Below are 20,908 nucleotides of genomic sequence, written 5' to 3'. Positions count from 1 at the left end.
TTTCGTTTTTGCAGAAACCATTTTTGAACAAAATTTCACAAAAAAATGGTTTTTGTAAAAATGGAAAACATTTTCCACCTCAAAAAAATTCAGTAGATACCTTGATCCATACTCTACATGTGCACGAAAACCGATTTTGAAAATATTGCTTCGTTATTTAATAAAAAATTGAAAACCGAAAAAATGAGAAAATGCTTCCAGTTTCGCCTTAAGAACCCGAATCGGTTGATAGACGGCTGAGAAATTTATGGTGATACACTTTGTCAAAAATATCTAAAATAATTAAGTTGTACTACTCCCTAGCACTCTTTGAAAGATATCTCGGTAACCAAACGTCCAATAAAAAAAAAAATCAATAGCGTTCTACTAGGATGTAGTAGCTTTCGTTTGGGGCCTTAAGAACCCAAATCGGTTGATAGACGGCTGAGAAATTTATGGTGATACACTTTGTCAAAAATATCTAAAATAATTAAGTTGTACTACTCCCTAGCACTCTTTGAAAGATATCGCGGTAACCGAACGTCCAATAAAAAAAAAAATCAATAGCGTTCTACTAGGATGTAGTAGCTTTCGTTTGGGGCTGAGAGAACCCAAATCGGTCGATAGACGGCTGAGAAATTTATGGTGATACACTTTGTCAAAAATATCTAAAATAATTAAGTTGTACTACTCCCTAGCACTCTTTGAAAGATATCTCGGTAACCGAACGTCCAATCAAAATAAAATTCAATAGCGTTCTACTAGGATGTAGTAGCTTTCATTTGCTTCCAAGAGAACTCAAATCGGTCAACAGACGGCTGAGAACCGTGAGTGACATTTTTTTGTAACATACATACATACACACACACATACACACACACATACACACACACGCACATACAGACATTTGCTCAATTCGTCGAGCTGAGTTGATTGGTATATGTGACTCGGCCCTGCGGGCCTCGGATCGAAAGTCGGTTTTCCAAGCGGTATTTATACCCTTCTTATGGGTGTAAGAAGGGTAAAAAAAGGCTTTTCCTACATACATTCCGTGATATTTTTGCTACTGTTTATTAAGCTCAAATATTACAAAGAGATAGTAGCTTTTATGTATTTGATGCAATTGCATTTTCATGCAGAGCTCCTTGAGAAACCAAATTTGATCATAAATAAAAAAGGCTTTTCCTACATACATTCCGTGATATTTTTGCTACTGTTTATTAAGCTCAAATATTACAAAGAGATAGTAGCTTTTATGTATTTGATGCAATTGCATTTTCATGTATAACTAACTTGTGTAACCAAATATGATCATAAAAAATCTGTTGACAAACGGCTGAGAAATGTATTATGATACATTTTATCAAAAATCTCTCAAAAGCGTAAATTTCATTACTCCTTAGTACTCGTGGAAAGATATCTCAGAAACAAAATGTCCAAACGGCATGAAATTTAATAGCATACTACTTGGATGCTGTAGCTTTCATTTGATGCTGAGAGAACTCAAATCGATTGACACACGGCTGATTCATTTATTATGAAGCATTTTGTCAAAGACCTCTTAAAAAGTTAAGTTGTATTACTCCAAAGTACTCCCCGAAAGATATCTCGGTTACAAAATGTCCAATCGGAATGAAATTCAAAAGCGTTCTTCTAGGGTGCAGTAGCTTTCGTTTCGAGCCTTAAGAACCCGATTCGGTTGATAGACGGCTGAGAAATTTATGGTGATACACTTTGTCAAAAATATCTAAAATAATTAAGTTGTACTACTCCCTAGCACTCTTTGAAAGATATCTCGGTAACCGAACGTCCAATCAAAAAAAAAAAATTCAATAGCGTTCTACTAGGATGTAGTAGCTTTCGTTTGGGGCCTTAAGAACCTAAATCGGTTGATAGACGGCTGAGAAATTTATGGTGATACACTTTGTCAAAAATATCTAAAATAATTAAGTTGTACTACTCCCTAGCACTCTTTGAAAGATATCGCGGTAACCGAACGTCCAATCAAAAAAAAAAAATCAATAGCGTTCTACTAGGATGTAGTAGCTTTCGTTTGGGGCCTTAAGAACCCAAATCGGTTGATAGACGGCTGAGAAATTTATGGTGATACACTTTGTCAAAAATATCTAAAATAATTAAGTTGTACTACTCCCTAGCACTCTTTGAAAGATATCTCGGTAACCGAACGTCCAATCAAAATAAAATTCAATAGCGTTCTACTAGGATGTAGTAGCTTTCATTTGCTTCCAAGAGAACTCAAATCGGTCAACAGACGGCTGAGAACCGTGAGTGACATTTTTTTGTAACATACATACACACACACACACACACACACACACATACACACACACACACATACACACACACGCACATACAGACATTTGCTCAATTCGTCGAGCTGAGTTGATTGGTATATGTGACTCGGCCCTGCGGGCCTCGGATCGAAAGTCGGTTTTCCAAGCGGTATTTATACCCTTCTTATGGGTGTAAGAAGGGTAAAAAGCAATATTTTATTAACTAAACAACTTCGTCGGTGCTTAAGTGACTTATAGTAACAATGTGTAGTTAAACATGAACGAGACTTATCTTTTGTCTGAATTTTGACACATTGCGAAACTCTATGTATGCGTCACATGCATTCATTATAAATGGGTTGTTTGAATATTTATTCATAAAATGATATGGTTAGCCTCGTGGCGGTTATCCGTGCCTTGATCCGTACGAATCACGGTTTGAAAACCCTTGCTCCTGAAACATTTCATTCTCGTGCGTGCACGCTGATGCTTGATGCGACCCTGGCAAAAGAACTTGTTTTTGTTTTCATCGTGCGAGATCGCGAATGTTTTGTGGAGTGCTTCCGTTTCGTTATAGATTTAATTATTTTTCAATGAATTTCAATTATTTTGTGCAATAATAATGCAGAAATCTGTAGTTATCAACCGTGAGATAACATGTCGCAGCCGGCAGCTATTTTCCGGAGCACAGATATGTGAGATATCACCTGAGTTGTTCGTGAATGAAACCAACTTACCGCCCGGCGTGCCGGTCGTTGTTCGTATGTCCAACGGGAAACAATTGCTGTGCCGGTTATTTGCGCCACCGGACGGACACCTGAGTACCAGTGCCGTGTGCTACGTGGACGAATGTGTGCAGTTGGGTGTGGAGAACGATGTGAACACTGGACTGAAGGAGATTCCTCAGGTTAAGGAACTGGAGCTGATCGCCGACGGATGCTGTTATTTCCAACGGATTAGAGTAGATTTGACGGTGGATTGCTCGAAGTTAGATTTGGAACTGTTGACCAACAAGGAACAACTGCTGTCGCTTGTGAAGGACCTCTTACAAACACTTGTGATAGGCGAAAGTTGCCTGATAAAAACGGATGACCAGTCAAATTATGGAATCGTTGAGATTCGAGTTGGCGGGACCACTGGATTACAGAGGTTTGGCTACATAGATGCTGAAACGGCGATAGATATTGCGGAGATCGGCTTCAGTACTTGCGCGATAAAACTTCTTGGAGGATTGACGGATATCAGAGAAACACTTTCGAAAGCACTTAGACGAGCTTCCGACAATGTGTTGTTGGCTGGGCCACCCGGATCGGGAAAGTACTCGTTGATAGCAGATATCGCCCGAGAAGGCAATCATCCAATATTTGAGATACGTGGATTAGACTTTTTAAAATCACATCCGGGTGAAACGGAACTGGAATTGCGAAAAATCTTTGAACGTTTAAAGCAGTTCAATAAATTGTTCCAGAGGTCAAGTCCAGCCCTTCTGGTGGTAAAGGATGTGGACACACTCTGCCCAAAAATAAATAACAAAAAAGGCGAGGATGTTTCAAATGTATCAAGAATTTCATCCCAGTTCACATCCCTACTGGATCATCACCATGGCTCTGACAGTGGTATTATTGTAATCGGAACCACCTCAAATATTGAAAGTCTAGACTCAAAGGTACGACGACCCGGAAGACTCGGTACGGAGATATTCGTTCGAATGCCTTCGGAATTTCAAAGGGGCGAAATTATGGAGGCCGTGCTAAAGAGAACAGGATTTACATTGGAGCAAACGGAGCTAGACGAGGTAGTACAGAGGACTGCGGGTTATGTGGGGGCCGATCTGGAGCTGTTGGTTTATACGATTCAGCGAACGCTAAGTAGGCAACCATCTCAGGAGGTCTTTGGGGGCAGAGTGTCCTACGGAGAGCTGAAACAGGTAAGCAGGACTTTGTTTTTCTTAGTAATTTACCTATACATTATCGCTGCGCTAATTAGTGTTGTTTTAGGGCAGAATTTTCAAAAGTTTCATGGTGCACTTGGTAAGACTTCGCGATGCGTGATCGGAAAACTTCTGAGCAAAGTAATTAAGCAGCCTTAACCTCTCAGTACACGCCAAGTGTGTATTTTTTTCCGCACGCATAAACCATCCGTTCAACACCGGTTTCAACTTAGACAAAACATCTGTTATGTCAAGCGGATGCTTGGCTGTTGGAATTAGCGTGTGGAAAAATGTGCACACTTGGCACAGTGTGTGCTGAGAGCTTAAGACTGAATGTCTATGATAATTTTAATTCAATTCAATAATTACGACATTCAATTATTCAAACGGTACACCTTTTGAATTTCAGTCTCACGACAGATCCCAGATAATAGACGACTGCCTGAAAAGGGTAAGACCGACATCGCTGCGTAGCTCAATTGGTCTCATAAGTGGCCTGACGCAAACCCTCGATTCCATCGGCGGCATGGACCAGCTAAAGAAAATCCTCCGAATATCGGTGTTGGGACCTTTGCGACGCCCCGAAGCGTTCCGACGGTTTGGGATGCGTCCGCTGAAAGGAATCCTTCTGTATGGCCCACCGGGCTGCGCCAAAACTACCATTGCCAAGTGTCTAGCGGCGGAGTCTCGGATGACTTTCGTTTCCGTTTCGGCGGCGGAAGTTTACTCGCCCTACGTGGGCGATTCGGAAAAGCTCATTGCCAAGCTGTTTAACCAAGCTCGCTTGAGTGCTCCTGCGGTCATTTTTCTTGATGAAATTGATTCGCTCGTGGGAAACCGTGGTATGCAAGGCGTTCGAACGAATGACGTTCACGTTCGAGTGTTATCGACGCTGCTAACGGAAATGGATGGTATCGGGTCGAGTGTGCAATCTGCCGTTGGAAGTAGTGAGGATTCTAAGAATATATTGGTTATAGCAGCCACTAATCGACCGGATATGATTGATGATGCCTTGTTACGACCGGGACGGTTGACCAAGTTGATACATGTGCCGGCACCGGATGAAACAGCGCGATATGAAATTCTGAAAAAGGTGTCTGAGCGAGTTCCTCTGGCTTCGGATGTGGATTTGGCGGAGTTGGCCAAACAGACTGAGAGGTACTCTGGTGCGGATTTGCAGAATCTTTGTTCTCAGGTATGTATTTAATATCAACGAATATCCGTAGTTAGTAATCTAGCCGATATAGGTGTTATGCAGAAGTAAATAGTTTCTATGCATATTCGTCAGTAGAAACATTCCATATTTATCAATAAATGAAAATGATTCAGAAAAAATCTTCAAGGTGAAGTGCAATTTGGTGGTATAGCATATAGTTGGTGATTCCCAACTAACATTTTCAGCGTTATAAGCTTCAGCCATTTGCTTCCTGTTGTGTAGCAATCGAATTGAAGCAGTCAACGCTGTATAAAATGGAAGCTAGTCAAATATAAACCATAAGCTAATACACGGCTGCAAAACAAGCACCGTGCAGCTATCAAACTCGGTTTTCAGAAATCAAGCACTTGTCACTGGGGCTACCTTTATTGCACCCTATTTCAACTCTGGGAGATTTTCGGGAAGAACTTGAACAAATCAAAAAAGAGTCCCAACTAACAAATGAGCTGCTACTATACAGTACATTTCGTAAAACTGACAAATCCACAAACCAGAAGCGCTTTGAAGGCCGTTATGCTACTCATTACAGCTAGTAGCTGTAATAAAGAAATTGTTAGTATACCAAACCAACACGGCTTGTCGGATGTAAACATTATTGTTAAAACAAACTTTAAGCGGGATTTATAGCTACTACACAAACACTTTACAGCTATCCATCTCTGTGCTGTGAAATAATTTGGGTTGCTGTTATTGCACTTTAACCAACTCCGGAAAATTTGCCGGAAGATGTGCAAATCGAATTAGAGTCCCAACTAATAAATCAGATGCTTTTATACTGTAAGTTTTGTAAGGTAGCTAAATACATACGACAGCAGCGCTTTGTAGCTGTTTAAAGAACATTCGTTGGCGCTGTTTAAAGAACCTGTTGGCGCTACCACACAGCTTGTTCAATGTAAACATTATTGCACATGTCACAAGCTTTTGCAGTAAGATGAAGTTGAGTAAGGCTTCTTGTGGCACAATTTTAAAGCCTTGCCTGAAGTAAAACAAAACTAGCTATTTTCCATGCTATTTATATACAGCAGTGTGGCAGCGAGGACATCATCAGGACTAGTGGATACGGAGATTGGGAGTTCGATTCCAAGTAGCGGCAAGTACTTCAATTATTCAATTTTAACCTTCCAGGACGCGCGCCATCAAGCAACCAAAACTGCACCGCGCTCGCGCTGTATACGAAAAGCGAGGTTTTTTGGTAGTGTTGTACCGTGACCGGCCCTAATTCTGCGCAGTCCCTAATTCGGCGCACTTTATCGAATATACTACAAAATCACGGACGCTAGTTCAATATTAGCTTCAAATATATTTTTTGAATATTGTTTCAATAGTAATGAAAAAGTTTGTGAAGAAAAATTTTTCTAATCAACGACCATGATTTTGTAAAAAAATAAAATTATGTTGCAAGTACTGAAAATTGCCTGAAATCTGTGTCCGTTAGAGAAGCTGCTAAAAAGTTGCCTCATGAGCTGAAGCATTTTGCGACATAAATAATAAAGAGAATGTCTGCTTCTCCATGAGCATCCTGCACTGCTGTCTTCGAGGAATCAGAATCGGCAAAAAACAATTGAGTTTTCTTTTTCTTTTCTTAATCTTGTTCTTCTTAGGTGCGCAGAATTAGGAACCGGTATTAAATAGTGGTCCTAATTCTGCGCAGACATTTCAACACTAAAATTTGAACATATAATTTATAAACAAACATCATATAAATGCCACCATAGTTATAACTAGGATATTCTATGTTTCTAGCAATTCGGTGAATGTAATTACGTCTCAACAAGTTAGTTTATTAACTTCGAAGGCTAATTTACGATTCTTACATTTTTGATCTGATAGTTCGACCGGACTAATCACTTGTTTTAAACATTTGCTATCAACCTCGGGGGAAATTTTATGTATTCATGCAAGCATTCATCAAATGCGATATATGATGTGAGTTTACATGATTTTTTTTAAACAGTGGAAACCCTGGAGCTAGACAAGAAAGAAGTCTCAGTTAGCAAACAAAGATTGTGCCACCTTGTAATGGCGAAAAAGTTTATATTGCCTTTAGAAATGAAAGTAGAATTTACTAATATGTGCATATGCGGATAACTAAAAAGCTTTACGTAGTAGTATTAGATAATGCTAATGCTACAAAACCCTTTTGTGTATTATGATTGAAATTCCCTTTGCTTAGTAATCAAAGTAGGTAGTATCAATGTTGGGGACATGCAAAGTTCCAATATGGTCGTAATGTCGTTTAGAAGTTGAAAATGAAGAATTCAATTGAATTTCACCTATGAATCATGTTCTCATTACAATATGTTATCTTTTTGAAGTTTTTCCCATGTGCGCAGAATTAGGAACATTAGTGCGCAGAATAAGGAACATTCCAAAAAAGGGTGCGCGGAATTAGGAACAAAGACACACTTTAGAATTTTAATGATTTTACATATAAATTGAGTGTTTAGTATAAGAATTATATTTTTACCTTATTTACAAAGCTAATAACTATGTGCGGTCAAAAATTCAGCCAAATCGGTTCGATTTGGAATTTGTTACAGCTGATTGAAGTTGAAGAAGTCTTAGGTGCGCAGAATATGGGCCCTCCACGGTACTTTTTACAACAGCGCGCGCTGAAGGGTTAAAAACGATAGTTCCAGTTCTACGTGCATTGCGTTACGGTTTCCATAACCTATTATTTAAAAACTGTGAAAAGGCTGAAAAAATGCCTTCTCAAGATGTTATTCAGTTAGTGGTTACATAGGAGCCGAGAAAAGAGCTATGACTTGGTAGCATAGAATCTGTTCGCACAGCATATAAATGTGGATTAAGTTCGCCTGATTCATTGGTATTAGCTAGATTTTACTTGAAGGTTAGTGCCACCTAGCGACAAAATAGTCAACTAATCAAAATATCGCCGAATAGCTCGTAATCTTCTAAAGATTTTTTCTATCTAATTCCGATATATTTATTTACGTACTCGATACTTGACGGGCTACAATTCGCAGCGAATGAATCATTCACCTCTACTGGTCTCGGTTCTGGGCCAATCGCTTCCAGTCGCTTTGAACGTTTAGAATCCTTTGGTCCTTCTGAACTGTAAAAAGCCGGTGGCCCCTTTCTAATTCTCCGCTGTGCGGTTTTAGCCTGTTCTTCCTCCGGTGTACGAGCTAAAAGCATCGCCCTGCTTCAGTCCATCAAAGGTTACGAGCGATGACGAAATTTCATCCGCAACCCGTACACTTGATTTCGATCCGTCAAGCCTCGCACGAATAAGTCTTATCAGGTTCGCCGGAAAACCATGTTCGATCATAAGCTGCCAAACTCGTTATGCATAACGTTTCTATACACTGAATCGTACGCCGTCCTGAAATCCATAAACAGATGATGGGTCTGCAAGTTGTACTCCCAAGAATCTGCAGTAGAGTGAATGAATACATCTAATCGGTCTTTACGAAAAGCTGTCTGTTATTCACCGAGGAAGAACTTGTCAATCTACCTACCTCAGCCTGTTGAACAGAATTCCGGACAAAATATTGTACGCGGAGTTGAGAAGTGTTATTCTTCTGTAGTTCGCGTACTCCAGTCGATGTCCTCTTTTGTATAGTGGGAAAATGGGATCATACATCGAACTAGCAGGTACCTAGCTCTTTCTCTTCCCATATCTTCAAAATATTGCAGTGTTGATACAGCTGGTCACTACTGTGTTTGGAGGCTGTCCTTTTATTAAGTAGGGGAATTTTCGCTATTTTTCAACACTCTCTCCCCCTCGTAAGGTTTTTTGTATGAGAACCAAAATATGTTTATATGGCTCGTAAGATTTCTCAAACCCCCCTCCCCCCATAAATCCTTACGTAATTAATGGACAGCCCCTTGAGAAGCTTGACCGGGAGTTCGTTCTTCCCAGCATCCTTGTTATTCTTCAGCCCTCTAATGGCAGTCTTGACCTCGTCTAACGTTGGAGGTTCCACAACCTGCGACCGCCATGATTGAGCGATTTGTGAAGTTCCTACAGAATATTTGAATTCTCCGTTAAAAAAGAAACGATGAGAAGTAAGTATAGTAAGACGTCTGTTTGTCTGTGATAATACCATTGTTTTAACAGTCAGCAAATTTTCATCATGGTCGTTGTACATTAACGGGAGAAGGCGCTGTTTTTCTCTACAAGACATTGACAGTTTCATAAAATCTCCTCATATCATTTTGTTTCCTACTCTCTTGTGCCTGAGTAATCACTTCTTCCTCATGCTCTCTTTCCTTTTTGAGGTGGATTCGTTTCTCGACTACTCTTGCTTCCGTATATCGCCCCTTTCTCTGACGGGTCCCCGCCCGACATCAGCATCCGGCTTTTGGCAGCATTCTTCTCGTTCGTTAGCCCATAGCACTCCTCGTCGAACCACCCGTTCCTAAGTTGTATTAGAGCAGGGCCTATCACTTTCCGCGCTGCCTCTCACAGAGTGTTGAGATTATCGCTCTCGTTCATCTGACTTATCCACTAATCAGCTACCGTACCGACACGGTTAACCTTCCTTTTGCATCACGTTGGCAGCAGCTCGCTGACGTAGTGCACGGTTTGGGTAAAAAATGACCCTAATGCCAAAGAAGGGTTAATAACCGAGCTTGAACCTTGCTAATTACGAGATAGTGATCGTAGTTGAGGTTGGGACCCCTGAAAGTACCAAACATTAATTACGTCCGAGAAGACTTAGATACTTAGTATCGGCCATTCAACAATACACAGTACAGTACAGGGGCATTACGTATGCGTTTTCGGGGGTTTCGGAGGATTTAAAAGGCATTATATGGGGTTCAACGGAGTTTTACTGGGATTTTGGAGGCATTTCAAGAAGCTTCGGAGGTTTTCCAGCGAGTTTCATTTTTCAGCCGATTCATTTTTCTTCTATCTTCATTTTTCATGGTGGTGTTTGTAAGGCTTCGACAGGCTACCTTGCCAGGGTCGAGCTGCCTACATCGCGCTGGTGGGACTGCCATCTTAGGGACGCGATACGGCGTTTCTTATTCAACCGGTGGATGGCAGAACAGTCGCTGTTTGAGCCGCACCTCCTTGGTGGACAGACACTCGGGGCGTACCTCGTCAAACTAGCTGAAGTTAGAAAGACAACAGTGTCCATGCTGCACTACCAGAAGCACGAAACTCTTATGGTCTTTATCATCGATTGACCCGTGGAAACATGGGGTAGAAACATGTGAGGACCAGAGCTATGTTGTTCACCCCAGGCTGCCGACTCTCTATCTTGCAGCACAGCTATATCATGAGAAACAGCAGCCCAATACTTGTGTAGCACCCCTAGTGAGAAAATCGCTAATAAATTGGTTGCAAATAACCTTGTAACAAAATTACGATCTACAGTAAAACCTCCATGAGTCGATATTGAAGGGACTATCGACTCAAGAGAATATCGAGTAGTGGAACAGAAATCCGTTTGGAGGCATTTTGGAGGAACCATCATAGTAACCCAGAAATTATTTTTCAGTATGGAAAAATTTACCTCCATGAGTCGATATAGAGTCAAGGAACATAGACTCATGGAGGTTCGACTGTAATTCGTTGCTTCACCAATCAGACTCCTCTGAACCTTCTGGAAAACTCCGAAGGCTGCACTTTTCACTCTATTTTAAAACTCAAGGCACATGTATTGAAAGTCTTACAAGATAACTATTGACACCTAGCGGCAAAATTTCCAACTATCATAATAGAGCACCACCACTTCGCTTTTGACCCCTTGATAACTTCAGCACTCTGATCTCACACAGATATCGATCAATCAATTTTGCTACTCAGTTTTCGATAAGAGTGGAACATTGGAGTGGTTGTCCCATTTTCAATAGAAACTGAGTATTTTTTTTTTTTTTCATTTTTATTAATGTGTATTTTAACTTAAATGCTAATTCTACACTAGTAGAAACTGAGTAGAAAAATAAAAGGCTTATCGATTTCTGAGTAAGACTAACTCAGTAACTGAGTTGGTATTTTTTTTTGGTAAAAAACAACAGTAGTTGTCCTTCTGTTTTGTTTTCTGACTTCTAACATGCATGCTAGTTTACTCACATTGGCACAGCATGGGCTGATGCCGTATAATAGGAATCTGTTAAGTAGACTATAAATTATTTTCTCAGGCCGCACTCCATGCTGCTGCGTTGGATGAAGACGTTCAGGAAGTCACCATGGACCACTTCCAGCATGTTCTGCAAGAAAACCGACCCTCTTTGACGAGTAAGCAAATCGAATGGTACAATCAATATGAAACGAACCGTAGAATATAGTATAAAATTAAAAACGACTTTCGATGACGTAATTGTCTTATTCTTTCGGTTTTGGTCATTGATGACGCCTCCTTCTTTTCGAATGCGGGTGGTAGACAGATGAACAACTTGCAATTTTTATCTCTGGACGACTTGGCCAAGGTGTTGTACAGCGCCGCCTGTAGGTATCTGATTATGCGCGACAAAGGAACACAGATGGACATTGGCAACGGAATGCATGTAGATTGATTGCTTCGAGCTTTTTATTTTTATTCACAGCAATCAATTGAAATTTTTGCGAATGATGTGCTCTGAGATAGAAGTGTGTTTCTTTTGTTTTACCCGTTCATTCAATGTCATTGAAACGAGATAATAATACAGTCAATTGATGGATGAGATGTATGAAATTACAAGGAGGATTTTAAATTTGGTCGCTGCGCTCATGACGTAGGATCCTATTAATGAGAGGATAATGTAGCCAGATTCAGAACACGGGTTCGAAACTTTACCATGATCCAATGTTACGCGCCAACCGATGCTGTCGAAATGCAAGACAAAGAGAACTCTTACAGCCAATTGCATTCCTTCGTGGATAAGATGCCTAAAGGTGATATCAAGATCTTCATGGGCGACTTCAACGCGAAGGTTGGTCCCACAACTCGGACTATGAACTTAAATATGAGTACGTCATGGGATGCCATGAGAGAAATGAGCGACAATGGAGAGCTGTTTGCAGAGTATTGTGGTAACAATGATGTGGTGATTGAGGGTTCGCTCTTTCCTCATCGACCAATTCACAAAGTGACATGGGTTTCCCGTGACGGCGTCTCGGAGATTCAAAGCGACCGCACCTGCATCAGCCGAAAATGGAGACGGATCTTTCTTGATGTTCGAAACAAACGTAGCGCCGACATTGCGTCCCACCATAATCTAATAATTGGCGAGATCCGGTTGCGTGTTGCTAGGATCCATCGACAGGAGAGAAGATCGGGCGCCAGTTCAACACACGCCGACTAGAAAACGCTGCGGTGAAAAAGTCCTTCGTCGAGGAGCTAGAGAACCGTGCTGCGGATATTCCGGAAAGTGGAAGCGTAGAGGATCAATGGAGCGCCATCAAGAGCGCCTTCATTGCCACCAGCGACACCTGGAGGAAGATAGAAGAGTGAAGGAACGCCAAAGCCGCGATAGAGCGAGCGAAAACACGAGGAGCCAAAACCGTAGTCCGTCAGCGCTAATCGGCTCTCGAGAAGGACTCTAGCCGACAAAGGCGAGAAAGCCGTAAAGACCGGCGTCATCCGTCTCCTCTACGATGTCTCACTCAGGCTTCCCAAAAATACCGCATCATGATAGCATTTTGATGGCTGTCACACTCTTATTCCCATGACAGCCTTGTGAATGCATGGTTCATGACAGCCCACAGAATAAAACTCATGCGACGTACAACATCACTGTCGGGAACTGCTCACATAATCTGCTTTGTATGTGCGTTCGTTCGCCGATGACAACCTCGGCTCTCACCCAAACCGTCTCTCGTTGGCTGTACACGAAGTGAGGAAAATCGCTGCGTTCGGCCCGAGCATTTTACTTCTGTTGAACGTGTCGAGTATCGTGGTATATCCCACGCTCAAAATTTTCGACGCATTTAATGTATATGTATTTTTTCAAATAGAGAATATGTACCTGTAAGTCTTGTTCTAGTAGAGTATTTTGCATAGGGTAATTGATCCGATCATGGAGGAGTTAAGCACTGGGTTCATGCTTAAACCACAATTGTATCGCCCCAAGCAAACTTTTTACATGGATTGAATTGAAAATAATAAAATCCATCCTTAACCTACGGGAAAATAACGAAATATTGCCACTTTGATGTTGTTATGAGCATTATATTCGTTTTTATCTGAAAGAACATTGTGTTCCTAATGTTGCGGTATTTGTTCCTAATGCATCTTGTTAAAGGCATATCATGTTTGTAAAAAAATATTTATTGAGCACATATTTTGTGAATAACTTTTAGCGTTAAGCCATGTGCTCCCGTGACAGCCTATGACACCCAATGAGGTACAGATACAGGTGGCGCAGATAAACATTGCAAACCACTAGTTGTCTCTTTTGTTCTACCGCTGTTCAAATGCAACTCAATTAGTGACGTCACTAATTGAGTTGCATTTGATCAGCGGTAGAACAAAAGAGACAACTAGTGGTTTGCAATGTTTATCTGCGCCACCTGTATCTGTACCTCATTGTATGACACCCTTTACGCGACAGCCGGCTTGGTTAGTCGAAGATTGTCATCGCCATGCGGCCAACAATACTCACAACGTTTCCCACTCGGCTTGATACGACTCGAGTATGCAACTGTCAGGCAAGCAGTCGAAGCAGCGGCTGTTTCAATACATCTTTCGCTCATGCGTGTGCGTGCTGTTGGCAATACATTTCTCATTGATGGTTTTGCACACGGTAACGAGAGATGGTCTGCACACATAAGAGAGTGTCGATTCAGCCTTGCGCGGGCTGTTGCGAGAAGGCTGTACATTTGGAAAGCCTGGCTCTCACTTCACCTTAGTGGGACTAAAATAAATGCTTCGATGCCCGTGAAGGACACGTCTGGACAGTTATTGACCGACCCGGCAATAGAGTTAATAAACTATAGAGGACGAATGTCGGTGCTGTTCCCTTAGTTCTCGCTCGCAAACATGTCAAGTATCTATCTGTCAAACTACATACTTTTTCGCATTGACACTTATAGCCTGGCCTATCTCCGCCAGCAAGAGATGTTTCGGCAGCGACGCCAGCGTCATTCTTCCTCTATAGATTATTACCTCTATTGACCCGGCTGACCAGTTGAAACGCTGGGTATAGCACTTTGGACACCTTTTTCAAGTATCGGCCACGCCTCAGCATGATCCGCCAAGGGTTCGACGCATGACCCGTGTCAACACCGAAGCTCCGTAGAGCACGGAGACACATTTCGTTCGTTTGAAACAAAAATATCATGTTTATTCGGTAAACTGATAAAATATTTAAAACTAAAATATTAATTTTTAAAACTAACTCAATTACATGTTGATTTCTGCAGTACTCATTGAAGAGCCCCCCGTTCCGACGTCGAGAACATAAACAAAACTCTCTAAGTTTCAGCTGCAGCGCCAAACAAGATTTCCTCTTGCAAAAAAGTCAAGTTTCACCAAAAGTTTTCACGAATTCCCATTGATTTCGGGAGCATATGCTATCTACATGATGTTGGCATTGAAAGTGCCACGCGGGAAGTGGGTTTCCCTAGAGAAGGAAATGACTTTGTAAATTTAATTGGAAAACAAATATTTCCGTAGGGCCGACCTGCCACGAAAAACATAGCCTGTCAGAAGATGCATGTTTGTTTCAAAAATGGATTGAATTTGCTTCAAATGTGACGTTCGATTTGCTCCAAACAGTTTTATTTTTGTTGCCAGAACAAATCAACAATTCATTCGAGTTTACCTGAAATATTTTTGATTTTACCATGCTTTTTTCTGCGTGAGATGAGCCAGCCTCGGGCTGAAAATCTCTTTAATAAAGACATCTATCTATCTATCTAACCGAAGCTCCATCAGTGCAGAACATGGTTATCCAAACTGTGGGTCGCGACCCCCTAGGTTTTTTTTCTGTAACAGACAACAAATGAGGGAATTTCTATGGTGGGTCGCCAAAAGTACGTCCGTTGACCAAAGGGGGTCGCACACCTGAAAGTTTGGGAAGCTCTGGTGCAGAAGATAGAAACAGCCATTCGTAGCATGAAATTGAACAGAGCCCCGGAGGTCGATCGTATAGCAGCCGAGATGCTCAAAGCTGACTCCGTGCCATTTGCACAACTGCTGTATCAGTTATTCTGCAACGTATTGACCAATCCAATTTCCTGTGTGGTAGTGGTTTGTGTTCAGATGTCCCGTGTTAATCTATCTGTAAGAACTTTGTAAACATCTTTTGTTCTCACGTATACGGATAGGCTTGCAGTAAGTTTCGTGAGACTTTTTTGGACAACTCAATGGGAAACCACGACATTGCAAGGCGTCTTTGTAAAGGTACCGACCTTGCGACAATAAACGAGGTATCATGCAAGTGTGTTTCGTTCTCAAGGTTCTCTGCAAAGTGATCCTTAACCGGATACAGGAGAAGATTGACGGAACACTGCGACGACAGCAAGCAGGAATCACAGCCGAGCGATCCTGTGTGGACCATATTGTTACGTTTCGTATCGTCTTGGAGCAAATCAATGAATTCCAAGATTCTTTCTACCTGGTGTTCATTGGTTACAAAAAAACTTTCGCCCGTCTCAATCGCGAAAATATTAGGGGAGCTCTCAGGCGCAAGGGTGTCCATGAGAAAATCATCAACGGTGAACAACGGTGTCTTGTCCGATCCCATTTGCTACTGCTTTTCATCGTAATCGACGAGATCCTGGTAGGTGCGATTGATCGTGAACCAAATCGTGCATTGCTGTGGTAGCCTATTACCATGAAGCACCTAAGGACTGTATCGTTAATTATGAGTACACCTTTGAGGCTCTGTATTAAAAAGACTATGCCTTATTTTGTTAACTGCTTTGTGTCTATGTGTTGCTAACGTTGTAAACAAACGATAACCTTCAATAAAAGTTTAAGTTTTTCCTCAAGTGGAACAATGCGAGGGTTTACGGAGGAGAAGCGAAAATCGATTGTGACCAGGCACTGCAAGGAAAAATGATCATCGCTAAGAAAATTAGCAAAAATTGAATATGTTAGGGTTTTAGTTGTCCAAAATGCTATCAAACGATTCGGTATGCATAACACACTGAAAGACTTACCCGGACGCGGCAAAAAAACAAGTGCGTCCAAGTCAAATTTGAACAGCAAAATTTGCAAAATCGTTGAAGGAAAATAGGAGGTATCCATTAGAGATTACGCAAAAAAGTGTGAAACGACTGTTGGTATGGTTCAACGCGCCAAGGAGCGTAATTCCCCGAAGACCTACCCAAAACAGAAATGTCAAAAACGCAGTCAAATTCTGGCGGATTATGTGAAAACTCAGGCTTGGAAGCTGTACGACGATGTTTTGAGCAAAAATTGCATGTGCATATTCATGGATGATGAAACGTATGTCAAATTGGACTACAAGGTACTTCCAGAGACACAGATTTTCACTGTTAAGCATGGCACGGATGTTACGAATAAGGAGAAATCGATTTTTTGCGAAAAAAATGGCAAAATGTGTTGGTTAGGCAAGCAATTTGTCAATGTGGTATGAAATCGTCACCTTTCTTCACCGTCCCAGGTAAGAACGTCGAAGTATACCGGAAGGAATGTCTCCAGAAACATATTCTGCCACTCATCTGAAAGCACAAAGGTCCTACATTACTTTGGCCGGGTTTGGCATCCTGCCACTATGCGCGTGACACCTTTGACAGGTATGAAGTAAACAATGTTCAATTTGGGGAAAAGGCAATGAATCCTCTAAATTGCCCGTAAATAAGGTCCATTGAGAAATAGTTAACTTTGATGAAAGGGAAACTACGGAAAAAGGATAGAGGAGTAGAGGACGTCACAAAATTCAAGAAAAACTGGGTCAACGTATGCAAAACCATCGTCGGAACGGTTGTCCAAAACCTTATGAAGCACGCCAAGAAGAAAGTGCGAGAGGTGGCAAGATCCACGAAAAATTAAATATACAATCATGTCATGGGCTTTTCTGATGGTCAATGAACAATGTAATTGAATTTAATTTACAAAATAAATAAAACATTTTGAAATACAGCAATTTTAAGGTGTACTCATAATTAACGATACAGTCCTGACGCACCAAAATCCGAATTTTCAACTCAAGCGTGAAATCTGTGCAGCTGTACGCCAGGGCAACTTGATCCCGAGCAGAAGAGAATAACAGTATAACAACCCGGGTAGAGCTTAATGGCAAAAGAATGGCAAACTTTACCATTAAAACAGAATGTTTGAATGGCAAAATGTGTTATTTGTTTGTTTGAAATAAGAGTTAAAATAACAAAAATAATAACAAAATTTTGGTAGCAGAAAAACTTAAAAATAACTTACTTTGCCATTGTAATAACAAAGTAATGGTAAAGCATGCGGATTAAATTGAAGAACAAAATAAGTTATTATTGAGTTATTGATAACAAAATAAGACCCAAATTAACTGTTATCGGTGAATAACAAAATTTGACATTCTTGAGTTATTGATAACAGAATAAGAACAAATATAGATGTTTGTGTGTCGATCAAAATAATGGTAGGTTTAGTTGTTCAAATTCAATTTTAAAATAATGGTAGATTCAGTTATTATTTCAAAGTAGCAGAAGAAAGGTAAAATGAGCTATTTCTTTTTTTTTTCTTCAATAAAATTTATGTTCATCAATTAATGTAAAAACAGTTTTATTTTATGGAAATTAAAAACTCGAAACGAAAGAATCCGGATTTGTTTACTTTTGCGAGATACGTCGAATTGAAAAGTTATGCTTGAAATATACAATATAACAGTTCAGTAACAAATTTTGAAAACGACGTATAATCAATGCTACACCATTGATTATACGTCGTTTTCAAAATTTGTTACTGAGTTAATGGTATATTAAGAGTAAAATATGTTATGGTGCCTAATGTTTATAAATAATTTCTCACAATATCAAAATAATGGCAAATTTAGCTAGGAATGTAAATTCAAGATCAACAATTGAAAAGGCCACAACAACATTTTGTAAACAAACATGTTTCTATCGACTTGAGGCCTTTTGAACTCCACCCACACACCTCACCACCACTAACAGAAAGCGCAAACAACAAGCTTTCTGATAGTGGTATTGAGATGCGTAGGTGGATCTCAGAAGGCCTCAAGTCGACAGAAACGTGTTTGTTTACGCAATGTTGATGTGGCCTTTTCAATTGTTGGTCTGGAATTATGTTATTGTTTTGATATTTTATACAATTCATTATAAAAGGTGCTAAATTGCAAGTTTTATCATGATAGTAATTTTTGTTATTGATGTGTTATTTAGCATTATTCATGAATAACATATCAATGACAAGATTTGCTATGATTGTATATTTTGCTATTGATTTGCCATTTTAAGTTTTTCATAATAACAGAAGAATGGCAAAACGAGATATGATGTCAAAACCAGTTATTATTTTGTCCTTTGTTTGCCATTAGCCTCTACCCGGGAAGCTGTGTTATTTAGGTAAAATAACTGAATAATAGAATCGATTATTTTTATGTTTTTAACATAACATATTATGTTATAAACTTGTCTGTCATAAGCGGCAAAATAACAAATATCATAACAAAAAATGTTCTTGGAAAACCATTTTAATAACTTGTTTTGTTAGTTTCAATAACAACTTAATAACAGTGAATTTGGAAAATATTTCAATAACAAATTTAGATATTAATATGTTATTGATAATAATCGGAAAGCAAAATTTGCTATGGTTTCAAAATCGTAACTAAGTAAATAATGATACTTATTATATAAAATTATTCACTTTGTCTCATAAACCCACCAATAACATGAGTAACAATACTTTAAATGATCGAAAAAAACTATATTCATATTCAGAATCAGAATGAATGAATGAAAAAAATAGTGGATCATTCTAAAAGAATGTAAAAAAAAACTTCCAAAAATTTCTCTGAGAGTTCTTCCACGAAATCATTCACAGATTTTCAAAAAATCCTCTAGATATTCCTCCAGAATTATGAACTGAATCCCTTCAAGGATTTCTTCAGAATTTCCCGTGATTATTTGTCCCGAATTCCATCTTGAGATGTCTCTGAAAATTTCTCTAAGAATTTATCCAGGAGTTTTTTCCGAAGAATTCTCCAGGAGTTTTTCAAAAGATTTTGCCAAGAATTCTAATAATTGCTCAGAAGAATTACTTTTTGAATTTCTACGAAGATTGTACCAGGAATTCTTTTGAAGACTTGTCCAGGGTATCGAAGGGTTCCTCCAGAACTTCGGAATGTTCCAAAAATGGAACAAAACAAAAATACAGGTAATATTATCGAATTGTTGCTTTGATTTCAAAACTTGTTACCTTTGTGCTATTGTAGATAAGTTGATCAATAATACATCAATAACAAAACTTGTAGTTCAACAAAATATGTTATTGAAATGTACCATAGTGAATGTATATCAAATAGCTTGATAATAACAAAATGAGATTGTTCAACAGAATTTGTTATTGAAAAGCTATGCCTTGATACAATGTTCTAAATTTCACCAGGTTAGGCCCATCGGGCAAAGTGGTGTTTGTGATATGATAATTTTGAAGTAGTAGTCGTGTCATGTCAACTTCGGCAAGCCGAAATCGCACGAAGTTGCCGAAGGTGACGTCACGTTCCAGAAACTGCGAAAAATTTTCTGGCGAACGTGACGTCGCGATCAGCTGATCGGTTTGTTTACATATTTTTATCGACAAATACAGGCAAACATATACGTTCACCAGGACCTGTGAATAATTGACATCGGCATTGATAATTAAATAATAACAAAACTAGGTATAAAGCAGGTTATGTGATTTTGTTGTTATGATTTTGATATTTTCCTCTGCTCGGGATGTGTATCAGTGGAGAACACTCAACGACTTCAGGTTTTCATCAATAGATGCCTGCGGTAAAGAATTCATGCATGTTGGCCTCACAATTGGATCGCCAATGTGGAGCTCCATCGTGGATGTCATAAAAAGCCGATAGCGACAGAAATTTGCGGAAGCGGAAGTGGATCGGCCACACTCTGCGCAGGGGCGGAATCGAAATCTGCAAGCAAGCATTCGATTAGAACCCTGCAGGACTTCGCAGCGGAGGCAGGCTCAGAGGATCATGGTGGCGCAGTCTCAGTAAAAAAAATTAAGGAAGACGATCGAAATTTGACCTGGTCACAGGTCATGGCGATGGCGAGTAATCTCCCAGGACGATGGAGAACCTTCAATTCGGCCCTCAGCAACACATGGATTCTCAGGACTGCAAGTAAGTAGTAAGTAAACGATCTTTATGTGCATCAAATAAAGCTTCTGTCCAATCAGGTCCTATCATGGTCGTAAACATACATCATCGAGGCGCATTTTGAGTCACACCAACCAAATGTTATCATCACGTCAATCCAAATGTGTCGGCGCGGACGTTTTCATATCACTCTCGACTTCTTGTGTGTGTATTAACTACGCTACGCGACTAGCAACGATATGATAAACGTCGTAACTTCTAGGCAGGCTGTCGTTCTTTCTA

At 40.0% G+C, this 20,908-nt stretch overlaps 1 protein-coding gene across 1 annotated transcript; it reads left to right on the top strand.

Annotated features, from left to right (window-relative positions):
* Window positions 1–2,801: 2,801 nt before the first annotated feature.
* Window positions 2,802–11,710, top strand: LOC109426489 (ATPase family gene 2 protein homolog B). Its single transcript, XM_029854224.2, has 3 exons — window positions 2,802–4,200; window positions 4,613–5,398; window positions 11,537–11,710. Exons 1-3 carry the CDS (start codon window positions 2,896–2,898, stop codon window positions 11,681–11,683), a joined length of 2,238 nt encoding a protein of 745 aa, XP_029710084.1. The 5' UTR covers window positions 2,802–2,895; the 3' UTR covers window positions 11,684–11,710.
* The last annotated feature ends 9,198 nt before the right edge of the window (window positions 11,711–20,908 follow it).

Source organism: Aedes albopictus, chromosome 3 (genome assembly GCF_035046485.1).
Source record: "Aedes albopictus strain Foshan chromosome 3, AalbF5, whole genome shotgun sequence".
Lineage (NCBI taxonomy): Eukaryota > Metazoa > Arthropoda > Insecta > Diptera > Culicidae > Aedes > Aedes albopictus.
This window is presented reverse-complemented; position numbering and strand designations above follow the sequence as displayed.

Excerpts from the sequence above, each read along its gene's own strand:
- LOC109426489 (XM_029854224.2), top strand. The coding sequence starts at position 2,896 with ATGCAGAAATCTGTAGTTATCAACCGTGAGATAACATGTCGCAGCCGG. Across the intron at positions 4,201-4,612 it reads CCTACGGAGAGCTGAAACAG|TCTCACGACAGATCCCAGAT; the intron begins GTAAGCAGGACT and ends TTTGAATTTCAG. Across the intron at positions 5,399-11,536 it reads TGCAGAATCTTTGTTCTCAG|GCCGCACTCCATGCTGCTGC; the intron begins GTATGTATTTAA and ends TTATTTTCTCAG.